The following is a 19,956-nucleotide window of genomic DNA, read 5'->3' as shown; positions in this document are numbered from 1 at the left end:
AAATAATAGGAGAAGCAGAAGTGGACTAGTAAGAGTCCATAATCTATTTTAGCTTGAAAATGGTAGGCAATCTGATCACTTACCAACTTTACCAGATCTTGTTACTTGTCTACTACAAGACAATTCGAAAGCAAGAGAAGACTTGGAAAGCCATCGTGTCTCGGACCAATCTATAATCCAGAAGAAAATGACTCTTTACACAATCTAAATGCACATACTAAGTACACATGCTTTTAAATTACTAAATTTGAATAATGTTTAGTCCATCCAATCATTTATTTATTAAAAATTTCTCAAGTATATATATATATATATATATATATATATATATATATATATATATATATATATATATATATATATATATATATATATATATATATATTACTTTATATGGTTCCAATGAACCAAGATTCAATTTTGAAACATCAGCCAATCAATCATATTTTGTGGCGCTCGAAATATTTTTTTATATTGGATTTCTTATTGTTTTTGCTGTCAAATTACCGATTATACTCTTACATATATGGTTACCAGGCACCCATAGGAAAGCACATTACAGTACTTGTATGCTTCTAGCTGAAATCTTATTAAAAATGGGGGCGTATAGATTTGTTCGAATCAATATGGAATTATTACCTCATGCTCATTCTATCTTTTCTCCCTGGTTTGGCTTGTTATCTATGAACTTGTTTAGAAATACTGTAATGAAAGGAAGATAGGAGTTTATCGCTAGGTAACAATAGCTGGAAATGGCTGCTAATACCCCGTAGGCTGAAAAGCAAAAAGAGGAATCGAGAAAACTGGGTGATTGAATCAAAATAAATTGTTGTTTCGATTAACCGGCCGTTCACCGGGGCTTCGGTCGCCGGCTCCCCTGTCATTAGGTCACCAACTTCTTTGACGCACGGTGTCCCTGCTTTTTCAGGGCAAGAAGGGGTAGAGAAAATGCCTCTAGTCTTGAGGCATCGCGATATAATCATATCACATCTCAATTGGATATATATATTTTTAGGCTTTCACAGTTTTGGTTTATATATATATTTTAAGAAAAATTAAAGTGTTTTTAATTTTAAGATTTAAAACCAAAAGCCCCTTTTCCTAGTTGTGGACCTTTTGCTTGAAAAATATGCTCATGTTATTTAATCAAACCCATAGACACTATAAAAGCAGCTTTGTGTTGTCTTACAAGGAAGTTAGAATCACAAAGCAGCAATAGAAGACAAAAAGATGAACATTATGAAAAACATGAGTGTGTGCACACGTTTTTTATGCTTAAAGTTACGTTAAAGTTGGATTTTGGTTCAAAACTTAACTGCTGTAAAATTAAAAAAGGAAAAATGAAAGGACGGAGAGAAAGAGAAGTCTAAGGTGATGAAAACAACATGTTGGCCCCTGTTAAAGATATAAAAGAATTGAGAGATAGGGAAACATGCATCATGATATCATATAATCAGAAGACACAGGAGAAGGAAAACAAAAAAGGGTGTGTGCCTGGCATTTGCTATAGCCTCTACTTATTAATCTCTTCCAACCTTTTAAAGAGATAGAGATTACAAATTTAGTTATACAACTAATAGCAAGGATATGGGTTGCAAATTTTAAAACTTGAAAGGCTTGTAGGTTCTGAGACCTTGATTTAGACCTTGGATAGCACTACATGCCACACCTATAGTAACAAGGAAGCAAACCAAATTCAAAAGCTCAAGCCAGAACCACCTAACGCTATGTCGTTTAATTTGGTTTTGAGAAATGTACATCTCTAAAGGGAAGAAAACAGTCATGGGCCAGTAGGCAAGGGCTCCAAGGAGTGCTAGTATGTCATTGAAGAAAGGTAATGCCATTGCAAGCAGAGTTGCCACCACTACAAATCCTGTTCTCCAACATACCCTTAACAAGTTGACTTTGAAATTGAGATTTCTCTTCCCAATACTTAGTGGGTACTCCTCCATTACAAATTTGGATTTGGGCCACTTTGTTCTGATCCATGTCTCGACTGTGCTGAATACAGGCTGGGATAGTACCTGTCAAAAGAAATCTATATAAATTATTTTAAACTAAATTTTTTCTTTATGAAAAGATTTCATAAGTATTTTTTGGGACAATTACAATGTGATCTAATTATATTATATTATATTATATTAGAATGCTCTTATGCCGTGACTCCCCCATTTAAAGAATGACAATTTGATAAATTTTATGTCGTGTTTCTTTAGATTTTTTTAGTATTCTTCTTACATATCTATCTATAAGTATTAGCTTTTTATCTCATTTTATATTACCTCCATATTCATTATACAAATATTTTTACGGAGGTATTAGATTCTTAATTATTATATTTATTCAATGTGCATAAACTTTATCAAAATTCTTAATTATTTTGTTATTTATTAATAATTTTGTTGACCCATACAAAATTTAAAGTGGTTTTTTCTTTTATGATATTTGAGATTTAGGGACTTCAAAAATTTGCATCTATATAATAGGATATCTCAATATAATTATTTTACATACCATTTGAAAAGAATAAAACTTAATATTAACTGAATCAAATTACATCCAGCGCAACACAGGTTTGTACTATTATATATTCAGTGTATGAAAGTGCATTAAAGAATTGGGTGTCGAGAAAGATAATGGAGATGTGCGGTAGGGAGGGAGGAAGTACCTGGTAGGCACCCAAAAGGTGAACCACAATGCAAAGATTGGCCAAGTCAATCAACCAGAAGGGTTCGTAAAATCCAAAGCCAGTAAGCAAGTTGCCTGGTGCATTGTTACCAAAAGCAGCATAGCCAAAGCAACCGCACATCAAATAGAAACTTGTTGATGTCAATACAGCTATTCCATTAGCTTTCTTCATCACTTTATTTTCTGGTGGTGACGACCTTAGTGTATCCTTATAATTTTTGAAACACTTACCAGTATCAGAAGCATTTTTTTTTTTTATATTAAAAAAAAGTTTATAGAACATTATATTAATTAGTTTTCTTACTTGGATTTCAATCAGAATGGGAGAGTATGCACAGGCAAATGCCATATCACCGATTGCTCTAAACATGCTCCAAATCTTATCTGTTTTTGTTAAATCCAACCCGATTTCTGTTCCTGTCAAACTTGTTCTTCCTCCTTCTCCTGCCACACCATACAAATATCAGTTTCTTTACAGTTTCAATTTACAAATAATATAAACATGAGATGAAAACTCGAATTCTAGGTTTTATTGAAGTTGAAATATGTATTTGTGGAGGCTCATTCTTTATAATTGCGTTAAAAATAAATCGGCAAGCTTTTTCTATGATTATCCATTAGTATTAGTTTTCTGTCTACTTTTTTTACTTTTCAGTTACTTTTCAAGTAAAATATATTAAAGATATTCTTGTTTTTACTATTTTACTTTCTTTAAGACAGGAAAATAGGTTCTTCCAACTCAGAAAAATCATAGAAGTTAATGTTTTTTTCTTATTTGAAAAAAAAAAAACGTTTGAATTTGAAATACAGAAACTAAAAACAAATAGTAAAAATAAAAGCAACAAGGTTAGTGAAAGTAATCATCCAAAAATGTCAGCCTAGATAATAAAAATTTTCAAAAATATCCTAAAATCAATATAAAAAAAAATTATTTTTACTACATAATTTTTTAAAAAAAAAGATATATTTTCTATTTTTTATTTTAAAATTTATAATGTAGTTGTTGTCAATTATTTTTTAGTTGTTTTATCTAAAAACAATCAAATGAAAGCCAAAAATTAACTAAAACCGTAAATTTAAGAAACCGTAATTTTGATATTTTAAAACAGTAAAAATAAAAAAAGATAAAAAAAATCATAAACTCCCATATTATATTCACTTACTACAAGTTGTATTGTCCTTAAATGGTTGGAGTAGACAGACTTGGGCTACACAAATGAAGTTTAATTTCAAACGTATAATCTCATCCCATGACTGGATTCCAAGTTCCAACTAGCAGTTTCAGAATCCAACATTATTCTAATACCCAAAATTCTTTTGGTAATACTATTTTCTTTTCTTTTTCTTTTTTTTTTGGATAACATTCTTTTCTTATAATTTGTGCTAGGGAGTATTTGACACTGCATTAGAAAAATAATTTTTCTTTTCTGATTTGAATTCAGACGAATCTAAATTTAATACATATATATATATATATATATAATATTTAAATTTACTTTACCTGAGATAACCTTGGTGAATGCAAGTGCAAGCCCAATAGATGCATAAGTAAAAGACATAAGAGCAGCAACCATGGAAAGCCACGAAAGCTTGTGAAAATTTGGGATTTGAGACACGAATATCTCAGCAATCCCCACTCCAAGTATGTACCAGTTACTTGAATACTTGCAAGAAGCTTCATGTCCTTGCTTATGATAACAATTTGATTCCCTTATAGCCCTGCAGAAAAAGAAACCCTAACATAAGTAACAAATCTGAACTTAAATTAAAAGAATTCATAAGGTGCCAACTTACACCATACTTATAGATGCTGTAATTGTATAACCAATTGTAGACCCACTTAGGAATATACATTGAACAAACCCACAAGCCTTGTGCATATTTTCACCTGAATGATTATTGAAGATCAATCGATAATTAATCATTTTATTCTTAGACAAGAAGTATCTTTTAGGAAAAAGTTGTAAATTAATTACCCAAGTAGGAGCGAACAGAGTCCTTGTAAGTGTAGTTTCTTTTCCCGGTTAGGGAATTTGGGCATCTGTAACAATCTGCGAGGAGAGCGGAGGTGTAATAGGTAATGCAAGAGAAAGATAAGAGAGTGCCTACTCCAATGATCCATCCAAGTTGTGCCATACTCCAAGCTAGTGACAGTACTCCTGACCCTATTATTGCTGTTATTATATGTGCACTTGCAGTCCACTTATTCCCTGCATTTGAACACTAACTAATTCAGAATTTAATTGGGGTTTCACTAATTCAACATTGTGGGTTATCATCTGTGCATGAACCTTATAAACATTCCAGAGTCCTAGCTATAATATATATATATATATATATATATATATAGAGAGAGAGAGAGAGAGGGAGAGAGAGAATAAAGGGGTATCATTTTATAATACCGGTTCTTCTGGGTTTGCCATCATCATCTAGCTCTTCACCTGCATCATTGCAAGTAACAATAATAGATTCGCAAATTTCTTGAACTTGGAATTCTTGATCCATCACACTTCCCCTCATTCTTCTCACTTTTTTTTTAAAAAAAAAAAAGTTTGCTAAAATGAATCGAAGTGTGTGTTTAATTTGCACGAGGCTCAATGATAAGCAACTTCATCTATAAATAGGCGAGATGTTTGTCTGTGTAGTCTTTCTCTTTACTGATTTCAGTGGTCCTTCGTGCTGAGGTTCTTGCAATTTTTTTTTCTTATTAAATACATATTTATAGCATTCAATTTGTATCAATTAGTAAATTTAATATTTTAATTTCTGATTTAATTTAATAGACATATTAATTTTATTTTTTTAATAATTAAATATCTATAAGTTTTAATTTGATTTAACATATTTTTTATAATATTTATATATCTTTATGTAATACAAATATGCATTTAATTTTTTTTCTTTGTTTTGTTTATTTGCATTTGGCTAGCTTTTTCTTGCTCTTTTATATTTGGTGGGGAGGTTTCTTTTCTTCTTTTGTTCTTTAAAAATTAAAACTGTTTTCCCTTTCACTTTTTTTATTTTATATATATATAAATTTTGTTGGGTGGGTTGGTGTAACTGTAAGTGGAGGTAGCTGAAGGCTACAGAACAAAGAAAGATAGCTTTGGATTCTCACAGGAAATGCAATTATTTACCAAGTTTAATCAATTGCATTATGATCGATTCACTACTACCAGGTTACAAGTTGCAATCAATTGAAATAAAATATAAAACATTATCACTTGCATAATTAATTATCATTAACTCTATAATAACTTATTACCCTATAAATTTCTTAAATAAACTCTACTTACCATATTTTCATTTAATAAAAATGAGTTTCCTCAGTTAATAATAGGATCAAATTCTTGCCTGGGAGATGCCAAAAGCATTGATAGAGAGGTTTGCTCGGAAAAAGATTTTGATTTTAATTTTTCTTGCTATAGTCAAATGCGTGATAATATTTATGACATTTCGGTACGCATCATCATATTTAAATTAACGGCAGATGTAAAATGATTATATATATATATATATGAGAGAGCAAAAGAAAGCCTGATATGTAGAATGGTAGAATGCTGAGTCCTTTTTCCCATTTATTCTGATGAGAATGTGATGACATGCACCTAACATTAATCCCATTTGGGATTTCAGTAAGTTGGCTGATGTAAAATATTTTCCTAGGAATACTTAGCATAACTAAGAAGAAGAAGAATGTGATAGAGATCAATGATTGGTTACTTTTTAACATTTAGTCAAACAAATCATTCTAAACATATCCAACTTGAAATTAATCATTATTTACAAGAATTTTGTTCTGAAAAGAATCATAAACAAAGCCACAAGTTGGAGAAGTAGAAGGAAGTTGGTAAAAAAAAAATAAAAAAAATCCACCCATTGATTCTTTGGGCAGTCCTTATAGGGTGTCCCTTCTCAACCCATGAGGCCAAACTCCCCTTCTTACATAAAATATCAAAAGTGGGGAGACCTCTTATTGAAAAACCACAGGTTTTTATTCAGTTAGTCCACTCACAAAGGTCAAATATTAAGCATGAAGCTTTCTTTTGTCTTTATAATAACTAATGGGTAATAAGTGAGATGGATTCTGCATTAAACATAAAGAAATGCAATCTATGAATAAGTACATGGGATGGGTACATCTTCCAACTTTATGGATTTGATTCTACCTCTGTTCTTTATATATTTGCTTCTTAATGTTTAGCTAGTTAAATAAATATATCGGTTTAAAGTCTAAACATATCCTTCTTTTCTTTTTCTCTTATTAACAAAAGGAAAACTAAATTTACCATGAAAACTTTATCTGGATTGAATCTTTTATATGATCTCTCAATAGTTTTAATTTTTTGTAAATTTCAAATTTGAAATTTTTCCTGAAAATTTAAGATTATATTTATGATATTAACTTTCGAACTTAATTTTAATTTATTCATAGATAAATTTTAATCATTTAATTTTTATTTTTATTGTAGTTTAATCATCTTAAATTAAAAAATTAACATTTTCTCCTAGTCATTTTTTATAGTATTGTTGTTGTAATGTGTCAATGTTTAATTAAATAGATGATTAAATTATTATCCAATTGAAGCGGAGAAAATTAAGATTTAGTGATTAAACTTAAATAACTGTAGAATTAAGTGATCGTTTGGAATAAAACTTCAACTTTTTTGTTCACTATAAATAACAATTCCTTTAAAAAAGAAACTCTAAAAATTTCATTAATAAGGGAAAAAAAAACATTATCTATGTTTACACTTGCTTGCATAGAGAATGGAAAGTAAGCTAATAAGTGAGATGATCATTTTCTATATACTTGTGTTGAATTTGGATAGGGCTTAAAACTTGAAAAGTTTATGAGTCTGGAGAGAATGATCAAGTCCTTGAATGGCACCACAAGCTGCAGCAATGGAAACAATTAAGCAAATCAAGTTCATTAGCTGGAGACAGAACCACTTGACCGTTTGCCTCTGAATCTTCTTTTGAGCAATGTGCATCTCCACCGGGAAATATACCGCCATTGGCCAATATCCGATGGCTCCCAGCAGCGCAAGTATGTCGTTGAAGAAGGGCAATACCATGGCAATGACAGTTACTATCACAACGTACGCTGATCTCCAGGTTAATCTCAACAGGTTCACACTGATGTTCAACTTCTGCTTGCCAATACTTATTGGGTACTCATTAGTTACGAACTTTGATTTTGGCCACCTTGCGATAGCCCATGTCTCAACGACATTTAAGACTGGTTGGGATAATACCTGTCCATATTAAGATTGATTTGGATTACTTAAATGGGCTCTAGCAGTGTAATTGAAAATGAATTAAGAAAGAGAATCTAAAAATGTAACAGCTAAATGCTACGAGGTAGACAGTCACTGATTAGATTGTTCTATGTAAGAGGAAAATCCAGTCTAGCTATAGCCTATACCTGATATGCTCCTATTAGATGCAGCACCACGAAAATATTAGCAATGTCAATTAACCAAAAGGGTTCAGAAAAGCCGAAGTCCGTCAGCAAGTTGCCGGGTGCACGGTTCCCTAATGCAGCATAGCCAAGGCAACCGCACATTACATAGAAAGCTGTTGAAGTTAGAATCGCTATCGTGTTAGCCTTCTTCATCACTTTGTTTTCAGGCGGTGATGATTTTAGTGTGTCCTGAAATTCAATTCCAAGCAATAATTGGATGAGACAAGTGAGACGGATTATTACTTAACTGGGGTGTCAGATAAGAATGAAATCTCTTATTGAATGTTTCTTAACGAGATTTGAATGATACTTGGATTTCTATCAGGACCCCAGCATATGAGCAAGCAAATGCCATATCACCGATTGCTCTCAACATCGTCCAAATTTTATCAGCCTGGCTCAAGTCCACCCCAATTTCCACTCCAGTCAGCGTACTTCTTTCTCGTTTCCCTGTGCAAAACCTCTATCCATTACATCCAAACGCGGACTAATCGATCAATATCATCAATGGAAAAAGAAATTGTGTGCTACTATGGGTGATTTTATTCATATAAAGAAGCTAATTACCTGAAATGATCTTTGCAAGGGCGAGTCCTATTCCAATGGATGCATACCCAAAGGACATGAGTGATGCAAGAAAGGAGAGCCATGACATCTCATGGAGGTTAGGGATTTGAGACAGTACAATCTCTACAACTCCCATTCCAATCATGTACGGATTACTGGAATACTTGCATGGAGCTCCATGACCTCTCTTGTAGAAACAATTTGATTTAAGCAAGGCCCTATTTAAGATAGCACACAGATTAAACAAAAATGTCCTGAATGAATCCAGTATTAGTCAGTAACACCTGCATATACAATCTTTCTTTTTTCTCTTTTTTGAAAAAAAAAAAAAAAAACAAACATATAGCTGTAGACTTACACAATGCATATAGCAGAAGTGATAGTGTAGCCCACTGCCAATCCACCCATGTAAGTATACTGGACTAAACCACAAAGCTTATACATATTTCCACCTGATTCATTTTCCAGTAATGTAAGTGTAAATAAAATTATTTACCCCGAAAAATGGCTGCTTAATTCTAAAACTTACAAAGTCTGCATGCTAAAACGAATTTGATATTACCTAGATTGGCTTTGACAGCTTCCATGTATGTATAATTTCTCTTGCCAGTTACTGGATCAGGAGACCTGTAGGAGTCGGCTAAGAAGCCAGAAGTATAAAGCGTAATGAATGAGAAAATTAAGAGGGTGGCGATGCCAGCAATCCATCCCATTTGTGCCATTGCCCAGGCAAGTGAAAGAACTCCAGACCCAATGATTGCTGTTATTATATGTGCACTCGCAGTCCACACAGTCCCTGCATTAGTTTCATCACCCTATTTTTATATTAGCTCTCACCATCTTTAAATTTTTTGCATCTTTCTTTTTTTAATTGGTTTATAACAGCTTTCCGTATTTTTTAGACTCACTAATTCACCAAATCTACCAGAAAAACACTACAAAAATCTCATTAATGAGCTCTACTTAGTACCTAAACATTAACAGAGGATTGTCCAAAGCTATCGTGCAAGCATTTGGCTGAGGTTGACAAAGTTTTATTCTTAAAATCTAAATAGAGGCCAGGTTGTAATGATATTGAAGGACGCGTCTGAAGCGACACCGTTTTTTACTTGACCTCGCAGTTAACCCTGCTTCTAACTACACCCTTTTAATTAGTAAATGCATAGCTTAAAAAATTACCATTTACCGCACATTTCTACTTTGTTTTAGTTCCTTTATTTTTGTGATAAAAAGAATGGTAATGGAAAAATCAATGAGTTAATTTAAATAATTTTTGGAAATAATAGGATCTTCCATTTATGGTATGAATAGAAGTTGAACATCAGTTCTTATTGTTAGTAACTATTTTCTTTTACATGGGAAAGAATAAAAAATATAATTCTAAATCTTAAATTTTCTCTTTGAATTATGTTTAAATAGTATAAATATAATTATAGTTGATTCTCTAATAAGTAATATATTCTTAATTGATTGAAAAATTATTAAACGTCAATCGAAAGTATTGGTTTATTAAGTTAATAATATTCAAAGCTTAAAATAGTTATACTACTTCGAATCTAAATAGATGATGCTTCTTAGATTGCATGACAACATAAAGGAAAAACAAGACGACATGTAATACGGTATGAATTCAGAATTTCTTAAAAGATAGGACAAGAAAACATTGAAAAAAATATTTATGAATTTTATATTTACAGACATAAATTATATTATAAATATTAATTCTATAAATATTTTATTAACAACATGATATAACTGATAAACTGATCATTATCAATAATGTCTTTGAATGAAAATAAAAATAAACAAATAAAATTATTCATTATAAATTAAAATAAAAAAATAAAAAGAATTTACTTCTATATCCATATAAGAAAAATAAGAAGTAAATAATATATATTCTAAAAGTTTTAAATTAAATAAAAATAAATAGAATTTCTTTTTGAAATTTAAGAAAACGTGGTTAAGAATTTTAAAGAGTTTGATTGTCAAAATGTGGCTCTTCAAACGAATATCTTCACAATTTAAGATGCTTTAAATTTAAAAAATGGTTGCAGAATTTAATTGGAGAACTGTTGTGGAAGCAAGAAATATAGGATATGTATGTATAGTTACCAGTCCGTCTGGGTTTGCCATCATCATCCAGCTCGCCATTATCACTGAGTTTGCCAGAAGCAAGAGTACTACCAACACCCTCACAAAACTCTCCTTCAAATCCCTCCTCTACCAAACTCACCATTCTCTCTCTCTCTCTCTCTCTCTCTCTCTCTCTCTCTCTCTCCCTTTCCAAGAATCAAATTCTATTTTACAAAGAAATTAACATGCAAGTAGAGAATGATATATGCATGAGCAGATAGTGGTCTATAAATGTAAGAACACTGTTATATATGCCTCTCTAATTGTTTTTAGTTAATACGTGGCTTAACATGATTGGAAATGATTCAAAGATGCCCTTAAAGCACGTAGTCTTCTCCATTATATATCCAAATGGGACTCTCCTTTGCTCGGAAACATTATTTATTACTGCATTGCATTAAATTCTAAGCACCTTTAATTTTAGGCCATGCAATATGCTTGTTTTTCTTAATTATTATATTAGAAACTTGGTTTAATTGAATTAAAAAAAAAAAGTGGGATAATAATAGGTAGAGCGTAGAAAAGTCAATAATATAAGCAGAAATTTGACTCTTTTTTAAACTATTGTTCAACTATAATAACTAAAATTAATCATTTGGGTGATTTTCATATCTTACATGTCATTTTAATATGCTCCTTTTTAGATGTGAGATAACTTATAACAATTTCAATTACCATACTAGATGTAAGCACATGGTTGTGTTTTGTAAAGCTGCCCTAGCTACTAAAGAGAAGAGAGGGGTGTGAAGGAGAGAGTGATGGAGGGTAATTAAGTTATTGGTTAAACCTTACTGAGGTAATGATATTATTGATCATATCTTGCAAAAGAATAGTTATGATACTTAGAAAAGCTCATAACATTCTTCGTTTTTGTTTCTTTTTTTAGAATAAATGTTCTTATTATATTTATAAATATTGAAAAATGTAGTCTCAAAGAGAGGCTCGGCTCTTTATTCCTTAATAAATCTAATTATGCATATCATAGAGTATGGAGTGTCAGAAGGAAACCGAAGGTGGCTATAAGACTGGTGCCAAATCCAAAAGCATAATGTAATATATTAATAAGATGCCAAAGCCAAATAAAATGAATGTAAAATATATATATAATTATATATCAAGATGCCAAGAAAAAGGGCATAAAGAAACATCAATCTTTTGGATTCTGCAAAGATTGCTAAATCCTCCAAAACACGAGATAAAGTACAGAGCGAATATGTAGTAATTAATAAAGATAGGAATATGAAATGCTATGAGGGATCGCAATCTCCCAATTTAATTATGAATAACAAAACTCTATGCATTGTTGTCGGACGTCTTTCTTTTATTTCTTAAATGAGAGCAGCATTATCTTTTTTTTTTTTTTGCATTTAAGAAAAAACATTATCTTTTAATTCACTTATATATACATTTGTTTTAGCAAAATACATATGTAAACACCTAAGTTTTAAACACTTATATTATATTTAGTTGAAATTCATAAAATTTTTAAAATTTATTTATAAATAAAAAATTTATATGCTTTGAATAATTTGAAAATTAATTTAAGATTCTACATAATCAAATTTATATAGAATTAATTATAATTAAACTAAATCATAACAAAATAAATAAAATTTTTAAATAAATTCCACATTATTAAATCACTACATTCTATAACATCAAAATATCTCTTTTAATTTTATTATTTCTATTTTATTTTCTTTCTCATGTTTTTTTTTCCAAATAAAATTAATTTTTTTATGGGTTTCAACCAACATAGCGTTAGTCATTTGAACATCTTAATTTTCAATTTAATCTAATAAACACCTAAACTCTATTTTACGGCTACTTTCTATCTATAATAATAAAATTTTATTATTTTTATGGTAAACATTAAAGAAAATATCTCTTTTATAGCTACAATTCATTGAGCCGCGGCTAATGAATAGAAAAAAGAGAGAAGGAAATGCTCAAATAAAACTCAAGTTTTTCAATCTTGAATAATTATGGGGGCTTATGCTGAATATCAAATTGATAAATGGAAATGAAACCGTTTTTTCTTATCTTCTCAATACAGAATAAGATACCTATGAAGCTTTTGCTCCGTCAAATGGGCCTCCTTCAGCCTGCTCTATGTTGTATGGCTCAGGCCCAGTAACCTTTTTCTTTGAAAAAATAATAAAAATATTCATGTTTTTCTTATCTTTTATAAAAAATATTGTATATAATTCTTTTTATTTTCACTGTATGAAAATATAAAAATACAATTTTTTATTTTTCTTATAAAAAATTACAGTTTTAGTTGTTTTTTAATAAAATAACTAAAAAATTATCACACCATATTTTTGAAAAAAAATAAAAAATACAGTATTTTTTATTATATATTATATAACTTATCGATAATAACATATCTTTAACTTACAGTAAAGTTTAAAGTTAATTAGCATTATGTAATTCTAATATGTAATAAAAATAATATGTATTTCGGTAACTATTACTTCAAAATTAGCATTATTGATCTCACTATACGGATGACAAATTGCATAATTTGAAAGGACCAAAAGTTTTTTTTACAAACATAAGAAGACGGGGAACAAAATGTATTAATTTAACGTTTGAGGTGAAAAATTAATTACTATTTATTTTATTAATTAGGATGGTGCAAATATATATAGGATGGTTTGAATTGAAAGATTGCAGATTTGGGATTTTATTGATTTACCTATCCTTTCAAAAGTAAACATTCTATGAATCTCTCATTTTTTAGAATTTTCAAATCCAAAATTTACTATTTTAAATGATATATTATTATAATATTTTTTATTTTAATATTATATATAATAAATTTATTTTATTTTAAAATTCTAGTTATTAATTAAATCCTAAATTTTGTATTTTTTTAATAATTTATCTAATTATTTTAAAATTTTGAAATAAATATTCATATTTTTAATTTGTTTTCAAAAGTATTTTTGAATAACGATTTTTAAAATTTTATAATGAGAAAATCAACATTACAAATATATTCTGCTTACTAACATTAAAATTAGTGAGTTAATAATTTTTTTTATATTTAGATATAAAATATGTGAAAGAATACGTATAGGTGAGATTTTTAATGTCATATTATTAATTCTAAAATAAAATATTTTTATTTATTCATAACTATTATTCTTTTAATAAGCATAATCAAGTTCACACGGCAGTAGAGACGAAAAAGAAAGAAAAAAAAATATAAAAAAAATATTATTGAGATACAAAATAGAGATAAAGATTTAACAAAAAGATAATTATTAAAATAAAAATAAAAAAATTTACAAAAAAAAAATAATAAAGTAAATAAAGGTAATACTTAAAAGAAATTATTTTTTATCTTAGATTAAATTTGTGATAAAAATATTAATTAGTTGTCTTTTTAAATTATAAATTTAAATAAAAATTAATATAAGATACAGTTGAAATTGAAATATATATTTATTTATGTTGAGACTAATTCGGAAAATATATATTTCTGATTAATTGTTTGAAATTTTATTTATTTTTTTATTTTTTTATTTAGCGATGGTAGAACGAGGAAATAGTGATTAGGCATGCACATTGGCAGGCCAAATCGAAGATGCATTTACGCATCAAGAAACTTATTTTACAAACTCAAAAAGAAAAACAGAGACAAAAAGAAGACGAAGTTTTTCTGCTTCTTCTTCACCATGAAGAAATTTTGTTGTCATGAAAGAAAAAGAAGAAGGATTAGGAAAACTAATTAATTAATAAGTGGAGGATAGGGGGCTTTATGCTATGTAGACATCAATCCACTCAATGAAGAACTTTATTCTCCACTTCATCCTCTTCTTCTTCTTCTTCTTCTTTCAATCTCCACTACAGAGTTAAGTGGTGTCTTGTCTGCCTTGTCTTCCTCTCCGCTGCCAACTGCAACTGTGATTGATTAATTATGTTTTAAAATTCATTATCATTACTTGTCAAGCTCAAACTGGAATCTTATCAACTTTACGACAAGAAAGTACACTCACTTCTTGAACTGGAAAGTTCAGAGCTCTTCAGCACGCGCAGCCTCTTTGCTGTTGATACAAACATGCTGTAGCAAATAAAAATAAATAAATAAATAAATGGTACGTGAATAGTATTCATAGAAACTGATATACCTGAAACGATAAGACATTATATAGATAAATGATCATCTAATTAGTAATTACAGTAATATTCACTGTAATAATTAAGTTGGTACATTTTTTTTGCTTCATGTACTTGTCAGGCTCACAGTTACTCAATGTTATCTCATAATTGAGTGCAATGCTGACAACAGACTGAATGTTCTTTCAGAAATACTTCAGAAAGAAAGAAGAAAAGAAAACGAGAACAGAAGCTTACTGCCAGGGGACATCTCCAACAAGTATCCTGTCGCCTTCACTATCCTCGTACACTAGCGTATATTCTCCATTTCCAACTCCTGATGATGAACCTGCAGCTGCTTTTGCTTCATCAATCCTGTTTATATTTCTAGCAGCAGAAGTTTCCCTTTGAGCTAAAATTGAAACCAAAAAAGAAAAAAAAAACACCCACAAATAAATAACTATAGCAAATTATATTGCAACAAAAAAAAAAAAAGTGGAAACGAGTTCCTTTAATAACCTGCAAGCAGTCCACTGAAGAGCTCATCAATAGCAATGGATAGTTTTTCATAGCTGTCGTAGGCATTGAGATTTATTTTTCTTCCAATGGGGATTCCTTCCATATTAATCTTTACAAATAAACCATTTCTGAAACTTTCAGGTTTTAAATTGAACCCTCCTGTTGGATTTTTATCTGGTAAATCAGATGCCAGCTTCGAGTTGTTACTGCTTCCAAGGTGTTTCCTGAATGACCGGATTGGAGGCCATCCAACCAATGGTGCAGCTGAAGGTGCAACTCTGCTTTGTTTTAGAGCAAAAATTGCAGAATCAGAAAGATAGAATTCAACATTTTAAGATTTAAGATTTGTGAACTTGGAGAAACTTTAATTTCTTCTTTCTTTTTATTGTGTATAGCATCAAAGAGTCAATTTGCAGATTTTATATACAGGAGAAGATTTACAGGCAACATGGTTAATAGTACAGGAGAAAAATTTTGACAAAAGGGGGACCAATTGGCCGTACAGAGAGAATAGACAAGGATCCACGCTAATCTGGGGACATTATGCTAATTTCTTCTATAGAGTCTAATAAACAAAATTAAATATGGGGGTAGAAGAAAGTTTGAACAATATCGATAACTAATTGATAAAGAAAAGAATATGATTGGTTTCACATCCATATAAAATCCAAAAAATTTGAAGTCCAAATGGATGGTTAATTAGTGAGTAATTGAATCCTGGACTGCAATTAATCTTTGAAAATCTTTATTTTACATTTACTTAAAACAGTTTAACCTATAGGTGATCTTAGGAATAATTTTTACCACCCTGAAACTAACTTGGGTCTTATTTATTTTGGAAAATACATGTCTACCATGTTTTCCTTCTTCCTTTCCTCCTCTCTTTTAATCCTTTGAATTTCAAAGATCAAGATAAGAAGGCATGTCCTATCCCTAGTTTGTTTTTATTTACAAGAAACAGAAAGCAACACTTCAAGAAAACGATCATGATGATTTCCTGCCAAAAGCAAGAAAAGCAAGAAAAAAGAAGAAAAGAAAAGGCAAGATAACCTTTCATGGGAGCCACTGGTCCCATCTCTGGTAGAAGCAGCAGCAGCAGCAGGAAATGAAGCACTAGGATGACCAGAACATGCCTTCTTCTTATCTGGGCAGTGTAACTCTACAACTGTAGAGCATTGAAGATAAGAAGAAGAAGAAGAAGAAGTACCCTTTGGTTGTTCTTGTATCTCCTTATTCTTTCCCTCTCTTTGGAAAGTTGAAGAACGTAAAGAGCAGGCACATGATGATGACGACGACGACGACGACCATGAAAACTTCTTGCATTGCATTTCATGCCTATTACTCAACCAGTTTTTCTCTCCTGTCTTTCCTTCAAAACTGTCTTGATCATCAAGAACTCTTTTGCTTCCACTAGTAAGGCTAGTGACTTTGTGAAAACCGAGGAATTCTCCTGGAGGACCTAGCCTCAGCTCAAGCTTTTTCTCCTCTGTTGCCTTGTGGCTATTTTGCCATTTTCCTTCCTCAGGTATCAGATTGGAAAACTCAGTATATTCCTCCATCTTCCTCTGCCAGTAGTTGGTTTCCTTGGAGGGAGAAAAGAAATTAAAAATTAAACACGAAATATCAGCAATACTAAAAGAAACACAGTATAGATCATATGGCAAAAATGGATAGTGGGGTTATAAAAGAAGTGGGTTTTTGACTTTGTTTAACAATTAGTTTCAACAAAAAGGAACGATATGTATGTATAAAGAAGCAAGAGGTGAAATTCTATATAAGATTCCTGGGCTCCTAACTTCACTACAAAAGGGAAAATGCAGAGGTTACACACTTACTCGCGCAAGCAACCATACAATATATGAGACCTGTGGTCACTACCACTACAGACTTGACATACACATGACACACGCCCTAATATAATAACATTTAATCAATTGTTGCTATTTTATTCAATATGTACAAGCTAATTGCCTATGTTTCGAATCCGGACCGATTATTTTTAAAATTAATAAATATATATCAATCATATATTGTATTAATATATACTTACTTTTCCATTATTTTTTAGCTTGAGTCTATCCATTTAGCTAGGTCAACTAATCAACTATATATATTCCCTTCAGAATAAAAAACTTCTTCAAGGTTTCTCTACATAGTATCCTCATAGTTGAGACAGATGTTGCAAGAACCTGTGCATTTCCTAATTGTCTTCCTACGTAATTTTGCTTTCAGAAACAAAATTATTATTGAAAAAATTGGCATGGGGTTTCCAAATGAGGTATAACCATGTTTAAGTTCACTTGTTTTTTAATATTAATTCTAATTGTTCAAATTATTTTTTAAATGTGTAGTGGATAAAACAGATGATTCGTTTTTATTTATTTATAAGATAAGAAGTCACCTAAATTAAAGAAAATCTTTCTTTTTCTTTAGGTTTTATTCTTATAATACATTTTTTAATTTAAATTTCGTATTATAATATCAAAAATTAAGCCAATTCCACCATAATATTTTGTTTATAATTCGCCGAGTTCAACAACTTATCGAATTAAAAACTTAACAACTGTGAAACTAACACTGTTCTATAACTCAAAACTCACTGGTCTGGTCTGTGCCTTTGTTTAAGGTATTGATGAGCTCGGTTTTTTGAGGCAAAATGTTGAAGGAAACAAGTCTCTCTACATGAGAAATTCAGGTTCTGAATCTACTATCCCATGTAAATATTATATATGAAGCCATAATCCAATGTGAAAATGACATGTGAAGGAAGAAAATACTGTATTTCGGGTGTTTGGCTGCGACTTTCTTTTTTCTTATATTTCTTATTTATTTTAATAAATTATATTATTATTGACTTATTATTCTGAGTCAGGCACTTTATATGGAAAGCATTTTCATTATATTATTTCTCCAACTACAAATTAAAGTCAAATCTCCTCATGTAATGACGATACTTCAAAAGTTGCAGATATAAGATAAGATTAAACCAACCATGTATATATAGGAAATATAGGTGACGCACTTGCTATATACGAAACCGGTAAATGATTGATACGTGTTTATTAATTTTAAATAATAGCGTATGTATCTGATATCAAAATATAAAATATTTATACTATGTGTTATTCATCTATTTATTATGGTATATACATTAAATGTGAAAAATTTCTATTTTTTGTTATTAATTACGGGAATAGAGGATTAGAGAGATCGAAAAATGAGTATAAGTATCAAATTGGCTTTAACCTGATTGAGTTTGATTCAGACAAATATAGGAAACGTGTAGGGTTTTACTTATTTGACTCCTTCAGCGACGACTTAAACTGTTAATGGACCACTAGACTACCAAGTAAAACCCACTTGGCTGCAGGTAGCTATTACTACTAAAAATGTCTCGGCACATTCACTATCTTCACATGTATGCTACACATTTCCCACTTATCAGTGCCAAAAATTTTGAGCTATTTCCTTTTCCTTTCATGTCCGTTGTTGATTTTGTAGTAACAGTTCAGTGATTGATTGAAGGTCTATTTTTATAAAGTAATAGATTACCGTAACTATCTGTTTCTTAAAATAACCCTTTGAATTATGAAATAGAAACTAAATATTTAGTAAAAGAAAATGTGACACTTATCATGTGCTAGGATGCCAAAACAACCAAAGTTTTCGTGGGGTAAGTAAGTGGAGAGGGAAAGGCAAAGCCTGCTTTCCTAAGTTGTGATATATCATATATATATGATTTGTTCTTTTCAAAGGAGGCAATGGAAGTGTTCAATGAATACTGGAACAAAAAAACAACCCAAGTCATTCTCTTCATCATTAGGTTCAGAAACACTTTTTACACACCCAAATTAACATCTCTGTACCTACTAGTGGCGGACCCCTACATTCCACTTATTATGATATGATATGATACAAAGCTGCATTCATAATGATTTCCAACTTCACTTTAGGGTTTGCGCTTTTGGACCCTTTTCTTTTTCTAAGCTTTTTCTTACGCTTTTATCCTTTTTTTTTTTTTTTCTGTTTCCTATCACTTGGTGAATGGTTTTATCATTATACATTTGCCTGCTAACCAGCCGGGGCAATCTCCAATCACTCATATCAATGGCATGCTTGATTTTGGCGGCTATGATTATAGTTTAAAATAACAAGAAATTAATTAAGCTGGTGTTATCTCTTGTTCATGTACCTGTTTTTCTAAAGTTACAAGGAAATATCTTTTAAAAAGAGCAGAAAGATACGTTGGTGATGGTGATAATTAGCGGCTTATGATAACTGTGATTAGCATGAGCCTGTGAAAAGCATAATTTTCAAGCATCAAATCACACCCAACATTGATTTGTACTAATTTAATAGAGCTTTAGTTTGATATGATTTTGTTTATGCTGCCTATGTAAATTCACATCATAAGTCACCCATAAATAGGGTTGTTCCATGAATCCATCTGGCCTCACATCCTAATCATGTTC

General features: G+C 30.5%; 3 protein-coding genes across 7 annotated transcripts; all 3 read right to left on the bottom strand.

The window, feature by feature from the left end:
* Window positions 1–1,423: 1,423 nt before the first annotated feature.
* On the bottom strand, window positions 1,424–5,486 carry LOC8271172 (amino acid permease 8). 2 transcript variants are annotated; one of them, XM_002516486.4, is made up of 7 exons: window positions 5,091–5,486; window positions 4,665–4,898; window positions 4,483–4,576; window positions 4,190–4,407; window positions 2,993–3,132; window positions 2,669–2,896; window positions 1,424–2,024 (listed from the first exon to the last, which is right to left on the bottom strand). In XM_002516486.4, the coding sequence occupies exons 1-7, from the start codon at window positions 5,206–5,208 to the stop codon at window positions 1,602–1,604; spliced, it is 1,455 nt and encodes a 484-aa protein (XP_002516532.2). In that variant the 5' UTR covers window positions 5,209–5,486; the 3' UTR covers window positions 1,424–1,601. The 2 variants fall into 2 exon arrangements, with proteins under 2 accessions (XP_002516532.2, XP_015573105.1); XM_015717619.3 differs by having other exon boundaries at window positions 1,696–2,038.
* Window positions 5,487–7,379: 1,893 nt separating this feature from the next.
* Window positions 7,380–11,070, bottom strand: LOC8271171 (amino acid permease 8). Its single transcript, XM_002516485.4, has 7 exons — window positions 10,838–11,070; window positions 9,285–9,518; window positions 9,081–9,174; window positions 8,723–8,940; window positions 8,466–8,605; window positions 8,117–8,344; window positions 7,380–7,946 (listed from the first exon to the last, which is right to left on the bottom strand). Exons 1-7 carry the CDS (start codon window positions 10,959–10,961, stop codon window positions 7,524–7,526), a joined length of 1,461 nt encoding a protein of 486 aa, XP_002516531.1. The 5' UTR covers window positions 10,962–11,070; the 3' UTR covers window positions 7,380–7,523.
* A 3,286-nt stretch (window positions 11,071–14,356) lies between these two features.
* Window positions 14,357–17,458, bottom strand: LOC8271170 (auxin-responsive protein IAA2). Of its 4 annotated transcripts, XM_048371544.1 has the most exons (6): window positions 17,320–17,458; window positions 16,535–17,067; window positions 15,485–15,765; window positions 15,224–15,377; window positions 14,866–14,930; window positions 14,357–14,770 (listed from the first exon to the last, which is right to left on the bottom strand). In XM_048371544.1, exons 2-6 carry the CDS (start codon window positions 17,041–17,043, stop codon window positions 14,676–14,678), a joined length of 1,104 nt encoding a protein of 367 aa, XP_048227501.1. In that variant the 5' UTR covers window positions 17,044–17,067; window positions 17,320–17,458; the 3' UTR covers window positions 14,357–14,675. The 4 variants fall into 4 exon arrangements, with proteins under 4 accessions (XP_048227501.1, XP_048227500.1, XP_048227502.1 ...); XM_048371543.1 differs by lacking the exon at window positions 17,320–17,458 and having other exon boundaries at window positions 16,535–17,312; XM_048371545.1 differs by lacking the exon at window positions 17,320–17,458 and having other exon boundaries at window positions 14,357–14,764; window positions 16,535–17,312.
* Between the last annotated feature and the right edge of the window lie 2,498 nt (window positions 17,459–19,956).

This window comes from Ricinus communis, chromosome 3 (genome assembly GCF_019578655.1).
Source record: "Ricinus communis isolate WT05 ecotype wild-type chromosome 3, ASM1957865v1, whole genome shotgun sequence".
In the NCBI taxonomy this organism is placed as follows: domain Eukaryota; kingdom Viridiplantae; phylum Streptophyta; class Magnoliopsida; order Malpighiales; family Euphorbiaceae; genus Ricinus; species Ricinus communis.
Note: the sequence above shows the minus strand (reverse complement) of the source record. Positions and strands in the feature narration are given on the sequence as shown.